We start from the raw sequence: 20,127 nt of genomic DNA, 5'->3' as shown, positions 1-20,127 counted from the left end.
GAAGGGAGTGAGACAGGGTTGTAGCCCCTCCCCGATGTTATTCAATCTGTATATTGAGCAAGCAGTAAAGGAAACAATAGAAAAATTCGGAGTAGGTATTAGAACCCATGGAGAAGAAATAAAAACTTTGAGGTTCGCCGATGACGTTGTAATTCTGTCAGAGACAGCAAAGGACTTGGAAGAGCAGTTGAATGGAATGGACAGTGTCTTGAAAGAAGGATATAAGATGAACATCAACAAAAGCAAAGAGAGGATAATGGAATGTAGTCGAATTAAGTCGGGTTATGCAAAGGGAATTAGATTAGGAAATGAGACGATTAAAGTAGTAAAGGAGTTTTTCTATTCGGGGAGCAAAATAACTTATGATGGTCGAAGTAGAGAGGATATAAAATGTAGACTGGCAATGGCAAGAAATGCGTTTCTGAAGAAGAGAAATTTGTTAACATCGAGTATAGATTTAAGTGTCAGGACATCGTTTTTGAAAGTATTTGTATGGAGTGTAGCCATGTATGGATGTGAAACACGGACGATTAAGTAGTTTGGAGTAGAAGAGAATAGAAGCTTTCGAAATGTGGTGCTACAGAAGAATGCTGAAGATGAGATGGGTAGATCACATAACTAATGAGGAGGAATTGAATAGAATTGAGGAGAAGAGGAGTTTGTGGCACAACTTGACAAGAAGAAGGGACCGGTTAGTAGGACATGTTCTGAGGCATCAAGGGATCACAAATTTAGCATTGGAGGGCAGCGTGGAGGGTACAAATCGTAGAGGGAGACCAAGAGATGAATACACTAAGCAGATTCAGAAGGATGTAGGTTGCAGTAAGTACTGGGAAATGAAGAAGCTTGCACAGGATGGAGTAGCATGGAGAGCTGCATCAGACCACTCTCAGGACTGAAGACCACAAGAACAACATAGGTAGATAGCTATTCTCTTTCGAAGACTTCTTTTATGTGCTCTTCCCTCTAAGGCCTTTATAAGCCTGTAAAATATGATGTTTCAGCGTGAATGATGGATCCGTACATATTAATTGAACAGTACTGTAGTGAGAGGCAGTGTTATCATTTTCCCTAAGCACACATTGTAACTCAACATGATATCCTCGTGCATAAAACAAAAGCTGATACCTCTTCAAATAAAAGAATTTTATTGTAAGATGCATAGTGCAGATAACGATACCACAACTATTGTAAGTTTAAGTGAAAGAACTTTCCTGAGTACTGTCTCACTTTATTTTAATCTGTAATCGACACACGTTTAGTGATTTACGAATCAGGTTACTTCCGTTCAGATAACACCACCAATGCTAATTGGCTTACTCGTCCAAATGCACTAACACACATCTGTATTTATTTCAAAATTTACTGTTGTAACTGTAATTGCTTATACAGGCACACACAGCTCAAGACTTTTACCACAGAAAGTTAAAGCAGTTACTACCTTTTGTACAAAATTTAATTCTAAAGTACTTTACTCGTCTGATTCTGCGCCGTAACTCAGTCCCTGTTTAACAAATATGAGTTCATTTAATATCCTGTATTTCATCATGACAGTTCCTTCACACAGTTTCTTTACACTTTTATTACTTTGGCCCATATTCCTGCATTTTCACCCTACTATACTGGGTGTAAATTTTAAGCTGACAAACAAGAATAACTCGAATAATAAGCTTCACACAAATAATGTGTAGAAACCAAAGTTGATTATTTTCGAGGGGGACATATGTTGGTGCTGAAATAACCCCTCCCCCCTGGAGGCTGGGCGGGAGGTAGCTTCAAAATTTCAAATGGGAACCCCCATTTTTACTGCGGAATCTGATTCTACATAAAAAACTACGTATATTTTGTCTTAAATATTTGTTTTGATTATTGATAGTTGGCGCTGTAATTAAAGAAAATCCACGCTCTAATTTTTGCGTGGAAAATGGTTAAAGATGAAAAGATACTTATTTCCTTCGTAAATTTTGATTCGCTAAAACTAAAACTCTCCCTCTCTCCCAATAGCGTAGGGTTTGAGAGAGAGGAATTAGAGTTTTACAAGTGTTGACCCAAATATTAATTTTTCTGTAGATTCGGATAAGTCAATATTTGTAAAATTCTAATTCCTCTCTCTCAAATCCCACGATTGCAATCGCAGACTTCCAGTGGTGGACGTTTCTAGAGCAAGGGCTTGAAACTGGTCGAATTCATTTGAATACAACGCAGTTGACATTTATGTCATTGAGCCTGTAAAAAAGTATTATTATTCAACACTTCAATTTAATTACCAATTTTTAAGGTAGTAATATGTGCAATTTTTGCGGTATTTCAGTTCATGAATAATGGTTGTGTCGTATATTTTGTTACAGATCTGTCTCCCTTTTGCAGAGAGTAATGACTATATCAATCTTCATCCTTCTTTTCGTCAACATGGCGGACTTGTGTTCGTGTATATTTGTTACCGCTGTGGTGAGTGATTCCTCATTTCCTTGTCCTATAAAGAAATACAAGTAATCAGTGACTGCTGGTGTACATGATCTGTCACAAACCTCTCTCGAACCCTCTCTTTTTTCCTTACTGAAATATTTACTTGCTTATTAGTCCTCAAGATTATAATAGCAGATCATACAAATAATTATTCGAAACATTGTACTAAGTTTCGTGTACTAAAGAACAAAGATAAAATACTTATCTATGGGTGTAAATTGATTTCAGGCTAAAATAGCTGAATGTAACTACAAAACTACCCTCCATGGAAATATAATTTTAAGAAAGTTTTTGGAGAAATGAAACGTCAAAAATTTTAAAAAAAATTAAGAAGTGGAAGACACGATGGTCCATACAAATCCTAGTGTTTTTCTGCTTGATCCTATTTGTACTGCTGGTATTTGTATTACTCCATGTTCAATTACTTCTGTACTTCAATTCCAAATGCATATCCTCAGGTAGTTAACGTTTCCTTTGACTGTACACATGTAAACGTTGTACAAAATGTCGAAAGTAATGGTGCCTGACATCACACATTGTCCACACACCATTTGATTCACGACATGCAAAGGTTTTTTTTTTTCTTTTTTTCAGACACTCATATGGGTCACTTCACGTTACTTAACTGAGCATCCTTGTCTTGTTTCTCTTTTGAGGCACCGATCAACGTACGTATGTAGCCCAGGACTGGAGAAACACACACATTTCCTGGTTAATTTGTGGGGTCTCAATAAGTTTCGAGCTATGCTGGGGCATGCCACTAAGAGCCTGTGCCATATAACGTTTTAGGACAATGAATGGCTAAGTTTTATTTAGTGACATGCGGTTGACGTGAATATTCCTTCTATTTTAGACTTCAATGGTAAGCTAGTCGGCTTATGTCTTCTGGGCGTCTGTTTCTTGCCTCCTGGTTGCTGTTGGTCAGTAATGGTGCTACTGCAGAGGTGAAAAGCAACCAGACACGAGAAACAGTTCTCTCCGAAACAGAGATCAGTATAAATAACATGGCCTTTCCAATGAGCGTACTTCTTACGGCAAGGGCGCAGCTTTGGCTGATGGCAAAAACTTAAATATCAAATAGCCCCATAAAACAGAAATCCCTTGGGTATTAACGTTCGGGTAACTTCACCCCAACATCATCAACGTTTTGCTACACTACTACGCAAATACTATTTGTTCTATAGCGCACTTAACATACTTCTTAGCTTGACACTAACTATCGCTAAACAGACACTACCAACATTTAACGCTAAATTCCACTTGGACTACTGGCCATTAACCCTTTTATTGTAAGGTGGCACTAGCCTGCCATACAACTGTTGGGATCAGCCTCACTCTTCCCACACACATATTAGTGTAGGCCAAGTAATTCCTAAAGCACAAAAACAGTTGAAACTAGCCGGTGGTCAGGGTACTAACACTTTTTTCCACTGACAAATCGTTTGTGCTACACCACCTGTTGCTTAGAAAAGTGTACTGCTCTAAATGATATATTCCGTACGTAACAACCAACCTACACATATTGATAAAATTTCAACGAAGGAGTGAATGACTGCAATAAACCAATCAGTCGCATCCACACAACTACAACATTTTTCTTCCGAACAAGCCGGCCGGAGTGGCCGAGCGGTTCTAGGCGCTACAGTCTGGAACCGCGTGACCGCTACGGTCGCAGGTTCGAATCCTGCCTCGGGCATGGATGTGTGTGATGTCCTTAGGTTAGTTAGGTCTAAGTAGTTCTAAGTTCTAGGGGACTGATGACCTCAGACGTTAAGTCCCATAGTGCTCAGAGCCATTTGAACCATTTTTTTTTCTTCCGAACACAGATGTGCGGTCACTCACAATATTTCCCACCACAAAGAAATGTAGATAAAACAAATCGAGGCAACAACTCAAGATACATGAAACGAAATCTGAACAACTTCACGTGCCTCAGACGTAGCATTCGCAGTTAATATTACACCATACCACTACTCGCTTACTTCAGTTCCCTCTATACATCAAGACAATATATATACACACTGGTGCGCAAAACTTAAAGGACGAAAGTAGCTTTCGCATGATGAATCACTGTCAAGTAACATAGCTTGATGAAATATGAGTCAAATATAGAGACAACTGCTACAGTACAGCACAGAAGGTAACTGAATGAAATAGCCAGAGAGACGAAAAGAAATGACACTTTCACTGGCCGAGATTCATTATGGTCTCCTAGACGTTACAAACAGAGGGAAACGGTTCTTAATAGAGTGTCTGATCACCATGAACGGCAGTGCGAGCTCTGCCATTTGTTCCCACTCTGGTCACAAGGTCGGTAAGGAGTTCTTGTGGAAAGACATTCCGTTGCTCCACCAACACTGTTACAAACTCTATGGGGGTCGTTGGTGCTTGTGGACATGCTGCAATGCATCTTCACATCGCATCGCACATGGCGTCGATGGCATTTAATACTCAGGAATGGACAGACCAGTCCATGTGCCTAACATCCGAGCGTTTCATGAGCTCCTCCATCAGCGCTGTTCGATGCGGTCAGGCTTTGGCGCCGGCCGGGGTGGTCGAGCGGTTCTAGGCGCTACAGTCTGGAACCACGCGACCGCTACGGTCGCAGGTTCGAATCCTGCCTCGGGCATGGATGTGTGTGATGTCCTTAGGTTAGTTAGGTTTAAGTAGTTCTACGTTCTAGGGGACTGATTACCTGACAAGTTAAGTCCCATAGTGCTCAGAGCCATTTCAAACAATTAAATCGGGCTTTGGCATCCATAAAAATGAAGTCAGAGCCGAATGTATAGTATGGTTCGTTATCGATACTGCCACAGCTGGTGCCTGGAAAATCCCTGCAGATGCCGGGAGCGGCGCTTTGGCCATCATCACCAACGAAGAACATCCAGACTGCTGACCAATGAAGACCACCTTGACGGTGTTATAAACTGCACCCGCCTGTTCTTCCGTATAATTTGAGTTCAATGTATGTACTCAAACCGCATTTGGGTCAAGTAACCTTTTGCCAGATTCCTACGGCGACGGATCCTTTGGCCACCGTCCGCCCATCTGTCATCAGCAACGAGGGCATAACGGTTGCCGACAGCAGAATGCGCCGCTGAGAAAACGCACGTGGACCAGGAGTATAGTGCTGCATTTAAGTTGACCGATGAGTGTACCTTGTTTAAAAATTTGTTGGTCAGTACATCCAGGTAAAATTATGCTTCCCCACAGCATAAAACCTGGAAAGTTATTTTCATCCTTACGTTTTGCACGCCAGTGTATGTATTTCAGCTGGATATTTGCCCTTGTGTAAGGCCGGGGTTAGGTAGTCCTTTTACGGCTTTACATACATAACATGGAACTCTAAGAAAAGTAAACAAAGTAGCGTCTGAATAACATAGATATAACTATCAAAAATCAAAAATTTTCTTCATAAGCGCTGAATGAAAACCGAAAATTGCTATGATTAGCTAACCGACGCATATATTCGCTGACGATACTTTAAAACAATGTGTTGGCTGTGGAGCTCCGGGTATCTCAGTATTACGTGAGGTAAACTGAAACTGACGGTCGATCTGATTCCGTCAGCGGCAGTACAGCTCGAATACTACAGTAACACGGGTGAGCTGGTGGTTTGTAGTGGAACCAGGGTCACTTCAATGCCAAAGCAACAGAAGCCGATGCTTGGTGCGCAAAGCTGAGAATGGCGCGAATTATGGGTGCCAAGTTGAGAGGGGCGTCGGAGTCGTGCAATTGCAAGATTTGTATACAGCGTGTATGACATTCAACAGCGAAAGACGACACGGGTAAAACGTACGAGAGTAATGGGAAAAGGCGGTTGGCAAGCAAAATCATAAGTCAGTTGTGTGGAAAAAATGTTCTCGAACAGACTCTTAACACTGACAGCGACGTACAATCTCTGTATGTAACCTTCAGCTCTGAATGGAGGATCCCGGAAGTTGGAATAAACAGATTTATCACACTATAGTATTCTAGCAAGCTGCAGACGGAGGGAGAAACCGTTTTTTCGTGAATCTATAGCGTTTATTCATTAATTATTTTATTTTGTCAGTATTTTTATAGTATCATTTAGTGATTTGTTAGAAACTTTAATACTATCAACTCCGTAGGTGTTGCAGAGAGACGGGAATATTACAAAGGCGTTGAAGCCATTGTTGACGATTCCACCACTCCTGTACGAAACAGGCATGTACTGCATTTTTGGGCAGATCTTAACTGATCAGGTAAGTGCCACTACAGTACGGATTCTGGGCAAGATATATATTACATTTAAAAAAAAAAATTCCCTAGTAAATTTCGCTTAATAATATGTTTACTGCGAAAATGACATAATAACAATTGAAGGGTTATGATGATAAAGGATGTAGGAGCATCTTTTGCATAAATCGAGTTTTTACTTCGTTAGATTTTGTATGACCAGGGCTTTTACATACCAAAAGGTCTATCTCCAATGATGGCTGATGTAGGTGTTAATAAAGCCAGAAGATAGCATGACAGGTAATTCCTATGAGTTTTCCGTGCTAAATGCAGTAAGTGTAAACTGTGTTACAGGAGTTGTCTGTACTGGACGTAGAGATTATGCACTTGCGCTTTCTCCTCCCGTTTCGTAGCCTATCACTTGCATGTTTCATTCGCAGTACAATGGATAGTGAAAATCATATGAACAGAAAAGCTGATAACTCTAAAAGAAATCGTGATGATGAACTGGTGACCAGTAGACCAGAAGAAGGCCACTGCAACCATGGCCGAAACGTTGGTTTTTCTCCAGCAGCAGTAGTTACACATTATGACGCGGTACCACCCCCAGAAAACTTTTATGTCGACTGACTCTGGCCGCGGAAGCCTACGTAATTATATCAGCAGCCTGTATGAACAGGAAACACACAGTAACATCCGCAAACTGGAGACGTTCAGGAAGAAGAAAGAGAAACTTCTCAACGATCTTATCCACTTGAAGAGGTGTCGGGATCATGACATTGTACCTAAATTTCTTCACTTTAAATTTAACATCGACACTCACAAAGCAAGAAGCATCTACAGGCGAGCCAGTAAATCTCTTCTGAAGGAGCTTATTCAGTAGGTGCGAAGAGAACTTGACTTTCTACAACAATCAGTTGCTGCAAATACATCTTCTGCTATCATCTACGGTATCGCCTACCGACTGGAATAACGTCGACAGAATCACTCACCGCCATTCGCCAGAAGAAGAAATTTGAACAGCTAGCAAAAACGACAAGGAACACTACGCCTCGACTGGATACATCTCAAACAGTGGTGAACCTTTCCTCTCATCCCATCAGCAACGCAGCCACAGAAGCACCAGCTAAAGGACTAAACTTTGTAGTCTCACCTGAGCGGATTGTCGCAGAAGATATTATCGAATCCGTAGACACAGCACTCCAGCACACATCTGCGATAGAGGCTGAGAAAATTAGGCAGAAAACAGTTCGAGATCTACTACGTGCCAAGCCGCCGAAACAACGTTAGCCGAGAGGAACGGGCAGCTATCAAGGAACTGAAGAACAACGACGAAACTGTGATATTAACAGCAGACAAAGGCAGTGCTACTGTCATCTTAGATACCGTGCAGTACCAAGACACGATGAAAGAATTATTAAATGATCCCATCTACAAAGAACTAAGGGCGGACCCTACGGCGAAGATAATTCGAAAGACGCTGGCCTCGATTAAGGACTCGAGAATTGACGCTGACACAGCCAAGGGTTTTATTCCCAGAGTACCTGTTTCTTCTGGAATTTACGACGTTCCAAAGATACATAAGGAAAGTTATCCTTTGAGGTCAATAGTGAATGGAATCAATTCGCCTACTTACAATTTGGCAAAGTATCTAGCGTGCAAATTCAGACGTCTAGTTGGCAAGATGGAGTCTTATGTGAAGAACAGCCGACGTATTCATGGAAGCCTTTGAAGCAACGGCCCTTGGTTCAGCACCTTTACGCCCACATTGCTAGTTCAGATACGTTAACGACACGTTCGCTATATGGCCTCATGGTGAAACGGAGATACGCAAGTTTCACGAATATTTGAACAACATGCACAGGAAGATGTAGATCACGCTCGAAGTAGAGAAGAATGGTGCAATTCCAACTCTAGACGTCGAAGTATACAGGACAACGGAGGGAACACTGGGGCACAGAGTATATCGCAAGCCTACACATACAGACAGGTATCTGCACGCCCAATCCTACCACCATCCAGCGCAGAAGAACTCGGCCATCCGTTCTTTGGCAATCCGTGCGTAGTGCTTAAGTGATGCTCAAAACATAACACCTGAACTTCAAATGCTACGTACAACGTTTCTAGCCAATGGCTACAGCCGAAAGTCGATCAACACAGCCTTGTCGACGAACACAAGTAAGAAAGATAAGTAAGAAATAGACAAACTGCAGCCAACAGAGAGCTTACGTTTTATGAAAAATGTTACTGACCGAATAGGCAAACACCTTCGCTGGGTTGGGGTGCAGCCTTTCTACAGTGGTCGCAGGATCCAGGACGTGCTAGGCTCCACTAAGGACAAAGTGTTTGCATTACACACTGCAGGCGTGTACATAGTGGAATGCGAATGTGGAGGGGCATACATCGGCGAGACTGGCAGACCAATAGCAACGCGCATTCGGGAACACGAGTGGTATACTCGTCTAGAGCAACATAACAAATCTGCAGTGGCAGAACATCAGCAAGACTGCGCAAAAGAAATAAAATTTAGCAAAGCCTGTGTGTTGGCCAAGCAGCCGGTTATGACGAAACGCAAAATGAGAGAGGGCGTCTAAATAATTAAACACCCTAGTAACGTGAATAGAGAGGATGGACTCAGGCTTGCCGCATATTGGCTGCCAGCAATCATAGCCAGACCACACTGTCAACAACAGGCACGAGCACTACCGGCTAGTAAAAGCCGCCGCGCGGCCGACGTCCAGCATTGGGTAAACAGCAGCCAACTTCTCAGTCGACGGTGACCACCAAACCACCAGTCATGCCACATAACAAAGGAGCCAATAGAGAGGAGAGGTTACGTTCTCCCTCCACCACAATAAACTATTAAAATAAAGTTCCCTCTCCTTTTTCCTTAAGTGACCAATGAAACGAACTATCTTCTTAAAATTATGGCGTAATGGTATGCACAGTGAACAGTAACAACAACATTTATAGGACACTGAATCGCTGGAACGCACCAGTAGACCCAGAAGAAGGCCGCTGGAACAGTGGCCGAAACGTTGGTTTTTCTCCAGCAGCAGTAGTTTTATGCATTATGAGTGGTACCATACCCACAAAACTTTTTTGTCGACTGGCTCTGGCCGCGGAAGCCTACGCAATTATATAAGTGTATTGGTCCATTGGAGCAGGTGGCCAGTGATCGAAGCTGCTTGCACAGACCAGTGTAAATTTTTATCGCCCATTCTGTAAGAGGATCGTATCTCACAGACTATTAGCCGCAAGGAGAGGGAAGTTGTTTTGTTGTTGTTTCATAAACAGTTTGATACATTGTATTTTGCTATAACACTTAAAATCCCTGTATGACTACAGGAATACATTTTCTATTTCTACCATGAAAAGGGGCAGCAGCCTTTTCAATAGTTGCAGGGGCAACAGTCTGAATGATTGACTGATCTGGCATTGTAACCCTAACCAAAACGGCCTTGCTGTGCTGGTACTGCGAAAGGCTGAAAGCAAGGGGAAACTACAGGCGTAATTTTTCCCGAGGGCATGCAGCTTTACTGTATGGTTAAATGATGATGGCGTCCTCTTGGGTAAAATATTCCGGAGGTAAAATAGTCCCCCATTCGGATCTCCGGGCGGGGACTACTCAAGAGGACGTCGTTATCAGGAGAAAGAAAACTGGCGTTCTGCGGATCGGAGCGTGGAATGTCAGATCCCTTAGTCGGGCAGATAGGTTAGAAAATTTAAAAAGGGAAATGGATAGGTTAAAGTTAGATATAGTGGGAATTAGTGAGGTTCGGTGGCAGGAGGAACAAGACTTTTGGTCAGGTGAATACAGGGTTATAAATACAAAATCAAATAGGGGTAATGCAGGAGTAGGTTTAATAATGAATAAAAATATAGGAGTGCGGGTAAGCTACTACAAACAGCATAGTGAACGCATTATTGTGGCCAAGACAGACACGAAACCCACATCTACTACAATAGTACAAGTTTATATGCCAACTAGCTCTGCAGATGACAAAGAAATTGATTAAATGTATGACGAGATAAAAGAAATTATTCAGGTAGTGAAGGGAGGCGAAAATTTAATAGTCATGGGTGACTAGAATTCGTCAGTAGGAAAAGGGAGTGAAGGAAACATAGTAGGTGAATATGGATTGGGGGGAAGAAATGAAAGAGGAAGCCGTCTGTTAGAGTTTTGCACAGAACATAACTTAATCATAGCTAAGACTTGGTTCAAGAATCATAAAAGAAGTTTGTACACATGCAAGAATCCTGGAAATACTACAAGGTATCAGACAGATTATATAATGGTAAGACAGAGATTTAGGAACCAGGTATTAAATTGTAAGACATTTCCAGGGGCAGATGTGGACTCTGACCACAATCTATTGGTTATGAGCTGTGGATTAAAACTGAAGAAACTGCAAAAAGGTGGGAATTTAAGGAAATGGGATCTGGACAAACTAAAAGAACCAGAGGTTGTACAGAGTTACAGGCAGGGCATAAGGGAACAATTGTCACAAATGGGGGAAAGAAATACGGTAGAAGAAGAATGGGTAGCTCTGAGGGATGAAGTAGTGAAGGCAGCAGATGATCAAGTAGGTAAAAAGAAGAGGGCCCGTAGAAATCCTTGGGTAACTGAAGAAATATTGAATTTAATTGATGAAAGGAGAAAATATAAAAATGCAGTAAATGAAGTAGGCAAAAAGGAATACAAACGTCTCAAAAATGAGATCGACAGGAAGTGCAAAATGGCTAAGCAGGGATTGCTAGAGGACAAATGTAAGGATGTAGAGGCTTATCTCACTAGGGGTCAGATAGATACTGCCTACAGGAAAATTAAAGAGACCTTTGGAGAAAAGAGAACCACTTGCATGAATATGATGAGCTCAGATGGAAACCCAGTTCTAAGCAAAGAAGGGAAAGCAGAAAGATGGAAGGAGTATATAGAGGGTCTACACAAAGGCGATGTACTTGAGGACAAAATTATGGAAATGGAAGAGGATGTAGATGAAGATAAAATAGGAGATACGATACTGCGTGAAGAGTTTGACAGAGCACTGAAAAACCTGAGTCGAAACAAGGCCCCGGCAGTGGACAACATTCCATTACAACTACTGACGGCCTTAGGAGAGCCAGTCCTGACAAAACTTTACTATCTGGTGAACAAGATGTATGAGACAGGGAAAATACCCTCGGACTTCAAGAAGAATATAATAATTCCAATCCCAAAGAAAGGAGGTGCTCACAGATGTGAAAATTAGCGAACTATCAGTTTAATAAGTCACAGTTGCAAAATACTAACGCGAATTCTTTACAAACGAATGGAAAAACTGGTAAAAACCGACCTCGAGGAAGATCAGTTTGGATTCCGTAGAAATATTGGAACACGTGAGGCAATACTAACTCTACGACTTATCTTAGAAGAAAGATTAAGGAAAGATAAACATACGTTTTTAGCATTTGTGGACTTAGAGAAAGCTTTTGACAATGTTGACTGGAATACTAACTTTCAAATTCTAAAAGTGGCAGGGGTAAAATACAGGGAGGGAAAGGCTATTTACAATTTGTACAGAAAGCAGATGGCAGTTATAAGAGTCGAGGGATATGAAAGGGAATTAGCGGTTGGGAAGGGAGTGAGACAGGGTTGTAGCCTCTCCGCGATGTTATTCAACCTGTATATTGAGCAAGCAGTAAAGTAAACAAAAGAAAAATTCGGAGTAAGTATTAGAACCCACGGAGAAGAAATAAAAACTTTGAGGTTCGCCGATGACATTGTGATTCTGTCAGAGACAGCAAAGGACTTGGAAGAGCAGTTGAATGGAATGGACAGTGTCTCGAAAGGAGGATATAAGATGAACATCAACAAAAGCAAAACGAGGATAATGGAATATAGTCGAATTAAATCGGGTGATGCTGTGGGAATTAGATTAGGAAATGAGACACTTAAAGTAGTAAAGGAGTTTTGCTATTTGGGGAGCAAAATAACTGATGATGGTCTAAGTAGAAGGATATAAAATGTAGACTGGCAATGGCAAGAAATGCGTTTCTGAAGAAGAGAAATTTGTTAACATCGAGTATAGATTTAAGTGTCAGGAAGTCGTTTTTGAAAGTATTTGTATGGAGTGTAGCCATGTATGGATGTGAAACACGGACGATTAAGTAGTTTGGAGTAGAAGAGAATAGAAGCTTTCGAAATGTGGTGCTACAGAAGAATGCTGAAGATGAGATGGGTAGATCACATAACTAATGAGGAGTTATAGAATAGAATTGAGGAGAAGAGGAGTTTGTGGCACAACTTGACAAGAAGAAGGGACCGGTTGGTAGGACATGTTCTGAGGCATCAAGGGATCACAAATTTAGCCTTGGAGGGCAGTGTGGAAGGTAAAAATCATAGGGGGAGACCAAGAGATGAATGCACTAAGCAGTTTCAGAAGTACTGGGAGATGAAGAAGCTTGCACAGGATAGAGTAGCATGGAGAGCTGCATCAAACCAGTCTCAGGACTGAAGACCACAACAACAACAACCATGACTTCGAGGTCTGTGTCAGATGCTAAACCGATAATAACATGTTTCGATCCGTTGGCTCTCACTGGAAGCTGGACGTTGCATGGCATAAACAATGCTGCTCCCACGATACACAGGTTGGTTGAAATAAAAGGCACGGTCGGTGTCTCTTACTGACAAATTTAATCTCATCTTCCATAGTGAAGGAGTAGTAGATGTCTCAGTGCTCCATTTTGAAGAGACTAAGGACGTTGATTCTTCATATTGCCACCATGCGCGCGATCACCGTTTCGGTGCTGGACATCCCTGGCAGGTGTTTCTACCACCAAAATCTTCTCTATCTCAAACACGTGGTGTCAATCAATCATTACGTCGTAAGCAGCGGCGTACCAGTGGACGAATGGGATGGAATAGACACCGTCGATATGGGACGATGTACTGTAATAACCACCACCGTAAATAATGCTATAAATGTTTAGCAGTTTTACCAGTTTTTTCGTACGTTCAACGCCAATCAATGACACCGCAGCATGCTTTACAATTTCTGTATCATCGCTAAATCACCCCTCCATTATTTCTCAAGCACAATGTACTAGATTGCGGATGTAGGTAGATGACTGTGAAGTATGTCCATTCATTGATAATTCTCAGATATTTGCACCAAATATGCCAGACAGCGTCCTACACCGATGCAGTTAGATTCTGTACACATTTATAGCACTTTGACCACAGTGTGGAATTTACGATTACGATTGGCCGTCTTTCCATATGTGTATAGGAGTGAGACAGTATTTTCGCATTTGTAGGATAAAGTTGGAGATTTAAAAATCTCCCTCCATTGACTTCGACCAACTCTCCCTCCAACACTGTCGCTGATTGAATTTCCAACTGACCAGGAGGATACTATACGCAATACATTCCATGTCTCGTAAAGGAACAGCGGGAGCTGCGTCCATGATTGATGTTCAGAGAAGACTGTTCCACACCAGTCTCATTCACGCGCCCATCCAATTGCACAAGATCTCTCCAGATGCGTGCACAACGAGAATATTAGCAACCCCTTATTGGTCTATAGTATATATGAAATTGTTGTGTTGATATAACACACGCTTGAGAAGAAATGTGTGGTTTATGCACAATGGAACTCTAAATGGATGGAGTTTGAAGCCTTTTACATAAATCAACTGTGCTATCAGTTGTGAAGTATTGTTCTGCTGTCTGGGTTCATTACCAAGAAGGTAGTGGCAAGAGAGAAATGACCGTAGAATATAAACACAAGCTCTCTTAAAGCTACACGGTTCTGAACTAGAACACGCTATAATGTTAAAGCCATGTGCTTCCCAAAATGTGAGTCATGTGGAGTGCAATGCTCTTAATACTCTAACGCAGCACATATATATCCAACATCTGATATACATCCCCCATACAAGTTTACTATCCCACTCATCATGGTGACAAACTTTAAGATGATAAAACTACTTCCTTCTACACCAGAGAAAAATATAGATTCTCTGTAATACATGCAAAATATAGCTGTCTAGAGACTGTAGCACACAGTGCACACATCCGATTACAGTTCAGGAATTACGCTGTGCTTGCATCAGTCCTATAAAATGATCGCCAGCAATGGAAAATGCAGCTTATCAGGAAACAGACATATGCATAGCAGCGGTTTTTGACATGTGAAATTACACTCTATGCAGCATTAACTCTGTAACCAGGACAACTGTCAAGAAAATGAAACTTTCCGACATGTGCCGGGAACATGATTAAGTTCGGTCGTAAGGGAGATATAGATTTGACGTGGCAAATTGATGAAAGTTTTTACGTGGGAAATTATGTCCAGTCGCAAGGATGGTATAGATACTGACATTTCCACAGCCACAGTCGTCAGATAGAGGTATTTCCGATTTGTTAAATACATTTAGTTGCAATAGGTGGCTTGTTTACTAGGACGATTCTGCATGGTGTGTGGGTGCATGGCTGAAGGTAGCCAGTGACTGGAACGAATTGATATTTCCGCCGTAGGATGCTAGCTGCTGATGAGAGTCCCAAACCGGTCTGGTGAGGAACGGGGATGCAGTTGACTTAACCATGTCGCCCTACGGCCAGGTGAACTGCGAACTAATACCCATTATGTGTTGGGTGGCCTTGGTGATCGAGTGTATTGCGAGTAGCCTCCGATTTTTATATGGAAATTTGAAAAGATTCAATATGGGACTGTTCAAGCAAGACATATTGACAGCATCTGAATTCCAACCACTCTGGTCATTCATGATCTGGTGGTCCTCTGCAATGGGCCGGCTTCAGATGCAGATTGAGCACTGATATGCACTTAAACAGCGTGAACTAGCGGCGCACGACATCTGGCCTGCGGGGGGGGGGGGGGGGGGGAGTATGGTAGGGGGCTGCATGTGGACATCGGGACATGAGTGCATAGGATGCACGAGTGTTTCAGCATTCTCTATTATCTACTCATGACAATTATTACTACAGACTGGGTCATGGTTTAGCATGTCTTGTTCAGTGCTTCTCAGTACATCATAGTGGACTCTATCTTGCAGTGGTATTTCTTATTGTATCCATCATTTCACATAATAGATCCTTCCTACTTTTTCTGAATGTAGTGGAAAGAACCAACTTAAGATTTCTATAATGCTTTAAAAACCCAACTGCAACATCAAATGCCTGAGTGATTAATTTATTGTTTCTGACAGTGGTATTTTGAGCACATATTTGTCCAGTCTCTCCTGAAAATTGTTTAAGGACATACCATGCAGTTAAGCTGAAATTTGAAATTTTCAGCTACCTCCAACGTAATGGACTTTCAGCCAAATGACCTAACTGTGCCAGTATCCACCAATAGGAGGCAATAGAGAAATAATCTGGAAGAAGAAGAGTGGGATTTGGAAACTGTGTAGTTGTGTAATCAAATCCCACCAAATATCCAGTCCTATTAACCATCAATATAATCCAAGGAAAAACTGACTGCACACAAAGGGTATCGATTTAATTAGATTTAATTAATTGGTCAATCAGATAGATTGAGGAAGTATTTCCAAGACATCTACAACTGGGGATTACCAGGTATCTGCAACTTTGTTTGGGCAAAGCAGTGGTTGGTGTGGCACATGACAGATGCTCTCTGGGCAGGAAGTAGTCATCTGAGAGAGAAAGAGAGAGCGAGAGCGAGAGAGAGAGAGAGACCATATGTTTCAAAGGTAAATCCCAAGCATCAATATGAAAGTGTTGCCACAGCTTGTATCAACGGGTTGCCACCAACTAATACTTTGTCCAACTGGAAGTAAGTGGAGGGTTGAGGGGGAGGAGGGGAGGAAATTGGAGGGAGGAGAGGTGTTGGGGTTGCTTCTCGCAGTATCCTCAGCCAGTGGTATACAGAACTAACTCAATCGGGATCTGCGTAGCAGGGCGACCAGATAGAGCAGCTGCTTCAACTGCCCTGATATGGAGGTGTTTGTTTAGGAACAGATTGTACAGGTGCTGCAAACAGAACTAGCTACGTGAGGTGGCGAAGGACACTACAGTGAACAAAGGGGACTGCTGTTCGACGGGAGACCTGGCTTCATGGCTGCTGGAAGGAGGGATTATCTCCAGGGAGTCATAAATCAACCCTCAGAGGGTCTTAATCACTAGCAGAACAATAGGTTAAGGTCATAAATCAGTCAGCTGTCACAACTTAATTAATTTGTGTATCAATTTGATATCAAAAGTGCGCTCGACCACTGTTCCCTACTACCTACTGCTAGTGCATCATTACTATTGTCTGTCGTGGGGTATTATATAACTTGTGGACACAAAAGAGTAAAAGGCAGCAATATTCGAAACTTTGTTGCTGTCTACATCCTTGATTCATTATCCAAGGCTGATTCCCCACAAAATACGTACTTAATATGCAACTGTATAGTTTAAATGTTTTTTTTTTCGTAAGTAGTAGGATTCCTGTAGCAATAAAAGGTACTTCCTCTAGAAAGGTACAGTTTTGAATTATTGGTACATAGTTACTTGCCTTATGTTGTGTTCAGATTATGGTTACATCAAAGGTTGCAGCAACTACATTTTACAATATTGTATAAATAATCTCATATCAAATTTTATATAGATTTTTAGGTTTGGTACACAAGTTTTAGCCATTTCTTTTTCTTGTCTCTGTTGTTAACTATTCTAAGTTAAGACAAATACTCGTGAACAGAGTAAAATATTTAATGGGCAGATTAGGTTCTTACAAATTAAATACTTACATTAGTACTTAATATACAACAGTATCTCTGTCACTAACAAAAAAGTAGATTTTATGGCATAGCTTGTGGTGTAGTAGTTCAAAGTATAAAATACTGGTCGCGCAACATTTTTGATTGTTTTGCTCATTACTTTCTCCCATGATAGTGTTTAACTTAATGTACTAGTTGCTAACAAGTAGTGGCATAACTTAAACAAATGTGTATGAAACTGATGTACAGTATAAAAACAGTTATGCTTGAATTGTAATTGTTTTCTTAGATAAGCGAGTTAGGAAAGCACTCATAAACAAGTTGTCTGTTTTTCAGAGTGAGAAGCTGGTCGACTCGGCTGTCAGCTGTGGCTGGGCCGACTGTGACGCCCGCTTCAAGAGGAGCCTCCTGGTCTTCATGACGGTGGCCGCGAAGCCTCTGGATATCACGGTGGGCAAGTTGTGCAAGCTGTCCAAGCAGATGCTGTTGCAGGTCAGTGGAAATGACCCTGACTCATAACTCAGAAGTAAGGTCGTGAAATGACTTTACTCGTTCCCATTGCTCGGTATTCAAGGCTGTGTTTTTGCTCAACCATTCCTTACGCGTACACACCTCATTTCGTAAATACCTTGGAGGACGAGAACAAGTCATATATATATATGATGTCCCAGACTTCTAGGGCAAGTGGGTAACATTATATTGACTGAGAATTGGATAACAACCCATGGCTGTCCAGGGGTAAGTGGTCGGTCTTCGACAGCAAAAAGCTGATCTCTGTCCGCTTTCCGCAGCCGGTACACAATTGTCGTAGAGAAACAGTCCTCCTATGGTGTACAAAGAGCGGCGTTGGGCAGGAGTCGACGGCGAGCTTTGGTATGCGGAGTTGCTCGTCAAGTGATTGGCCGCTTGGGAAGGGGGGGAGCCTCTGCTGTTGTTGTCTCCCTTGGACGTGGTCGAGGTGAAGAACCGTTGGCGTTGGGCCTCCCCTATGGCGGAAAGTTCACCTTCTTGCTGCTTTGGGGGGGAGGGGGGATGATGCTTACAGGTGGAGTTAATGGCTATGACTGTTTGCCGTCTACTAAGTTGCAATGACCTTCTTCCCAATGGTCCGCAGGCATAATAAATAACGGATTTAACCTCTGAATTACCGGCGGTGTGTTTACGCAAACGTGAAAAAGACTTTTGGAAATTTGTATTTAATGTTCAGCAACTTTGAATTTAATTGAGAGATATGTTTCATTTGTGGTTTGTACCTTGTGTAATGTGTTGTTTTAAACTGTTTGGTTATTGTCTGTGGGCCCAGCGAGTGGCGTGATACTCCTGTCTCCTGCTCACCTCCTTTGTACTCACGTTATCTTGTGTTTCAGTAACCAATACGCAGTACTGTAAATTACATTGCCTGTCCCCTAGAGCCTGTTTAGTCTTTCTATATTCAGATCAGGCTTCATACTTTGGTGACGTAATTAAAATCTGTTCGTGTTTTTGAATTTTATTCTTTCAAGAATGCAGGTTTAGCTATTCTGAACTGTTCTGGCGAGGCTCCAGTTTATACAGCGGGTTTCCTAACGTGAAGCACTTGGATGGGCCACCGTTTGATCCTGCCCAGTACTGTTTGCAGGCAGGGTGCCGAGAAGCTACCTGATTCACAAGTAGTGACACCGGTGACGAAAACTGACAACGGCTGGGAGAGCAGTGTGCTGACCAGATGCCCCTCCGTATCTGCCTCCGGTGATGCCTAGGGGCTGAGGATGATACGGCTGCCGGTCGATATCGTTGGGCCTTCAACTTTGAAGGCCTCTGTGGCTGATTACTCCGGACTGAAAATGTTACGAGCCTGATGTCAATGCATTTTACTTGGCTTAGGGAGCTTTTTGTTTCTGGAAATTTATATTAAATGTGCACCCTGCAAATTCTTAACACTTAATATTAATTGGGCTGATTATTCACTACCTTCAAATTTCTGTGAAACTGACTTTAACAAGCTTGAATTGTGTAAAGAACTTTGTGTTGAAAATTTACTCTGGAGGTCTGCTCCACAGCTTTTCACAGTCTGATTATTGCTCTGGCTGCTTATTCATTAGTTTAAAATTTCTGAAAAATTGAATGTAACAAGTTTGGAATTGTGTAAGAGCATCCTTTAATTGTTCTTTGTGATGATTATTCATTTTTGGAATTTGTAAAACTGAATTTAACAAAATATGAATTATGTAAATAACTTCCCCTTGTTGAAAATTTAATCGAAAATCCCGTTTTACGGATCCGTTGGTTTTATATTAACTGGGCTTATTGTATGCTTTGTATGTTGTAAAATCTTAAAATTGTTTGGAGAAACTGTATGTACCTTGAGAAATTGAAGACGTGAAAGTTATTGTAAATAAAGCCGAATTCGGGACCCAGTCCTTCCATCTCGGTTTTCCTTAAATTTGTTTAAGGGACTGGTGAGGCGTCTCAGGTGCTGGTAGAGGTCCAAGATCAGAAAGGAAACAAGAAAGTGATTCGTTTGCGACATTTACTGTACGTAATGAGTGCACATGGTGTACGACAAAAATATAGCTCTAATGCTACAACAGACGCTGAAAGTTTGCACCATCAGAGGTCACGTACGCCTGACACCGACGGAGCATTGACTGCCGGACACACTCGAACACGCCGGGAGTTTCTTTGAGTGTAACAGCTGCGTAGAAGGTTCTTGTAACGAGATCTGACTCCACGGGATCGCGATACTTGAGAGATTTC

The 20,127-nt window shown here is 41.8% G+C and overlaps 1 protein-coding gene across 1 annotated transcript in view; it reads left to right on the top strand.

Annotated features, from left to right (window-relative positions):
- The window catches only part of LOC126199619 (uncharacterized), a 45,338-nt gene that overhangs the window by 17,611 nt on the left and 7,600 nt on the right, over positions 1-20,127 (top strand). The window contains exons 4-5 of the mRNA XM_049936582.1: positions 2,349-2,448; positions 17,728-17,883. Of these exons, the coding sequence (XP_049792539.1) occupies positions 2,349-2,448; positions 17,728-17,883 (256 nt within the window). The remainder of the gene's footprint in view (positions 1-2,348; positions 2,449-17,727; positions 17,884-20,127) is intronic.

The sequence above is a fragment of the Schistocerca nitens genome, chromosome 1, assembly GCF_023898315.1.
Source record: "Schistocerca nitens isolate TAMUIC-IGC-003100 chromosome 1, iqSchNite1.1, whole genome shotgun sequence".
In the NCBI taxonomy this organism is placed as follows: Eukaryota; Metazoa; Arthropoda; class Insecta; order Orthoptera; family Acrididae; genus Schistocerca; species Schistocerca nitens.
Note: the sequence above shows the minus strand (reverse complement) of the source record. Positions and strands in the feature narration are given on the sequence as shown.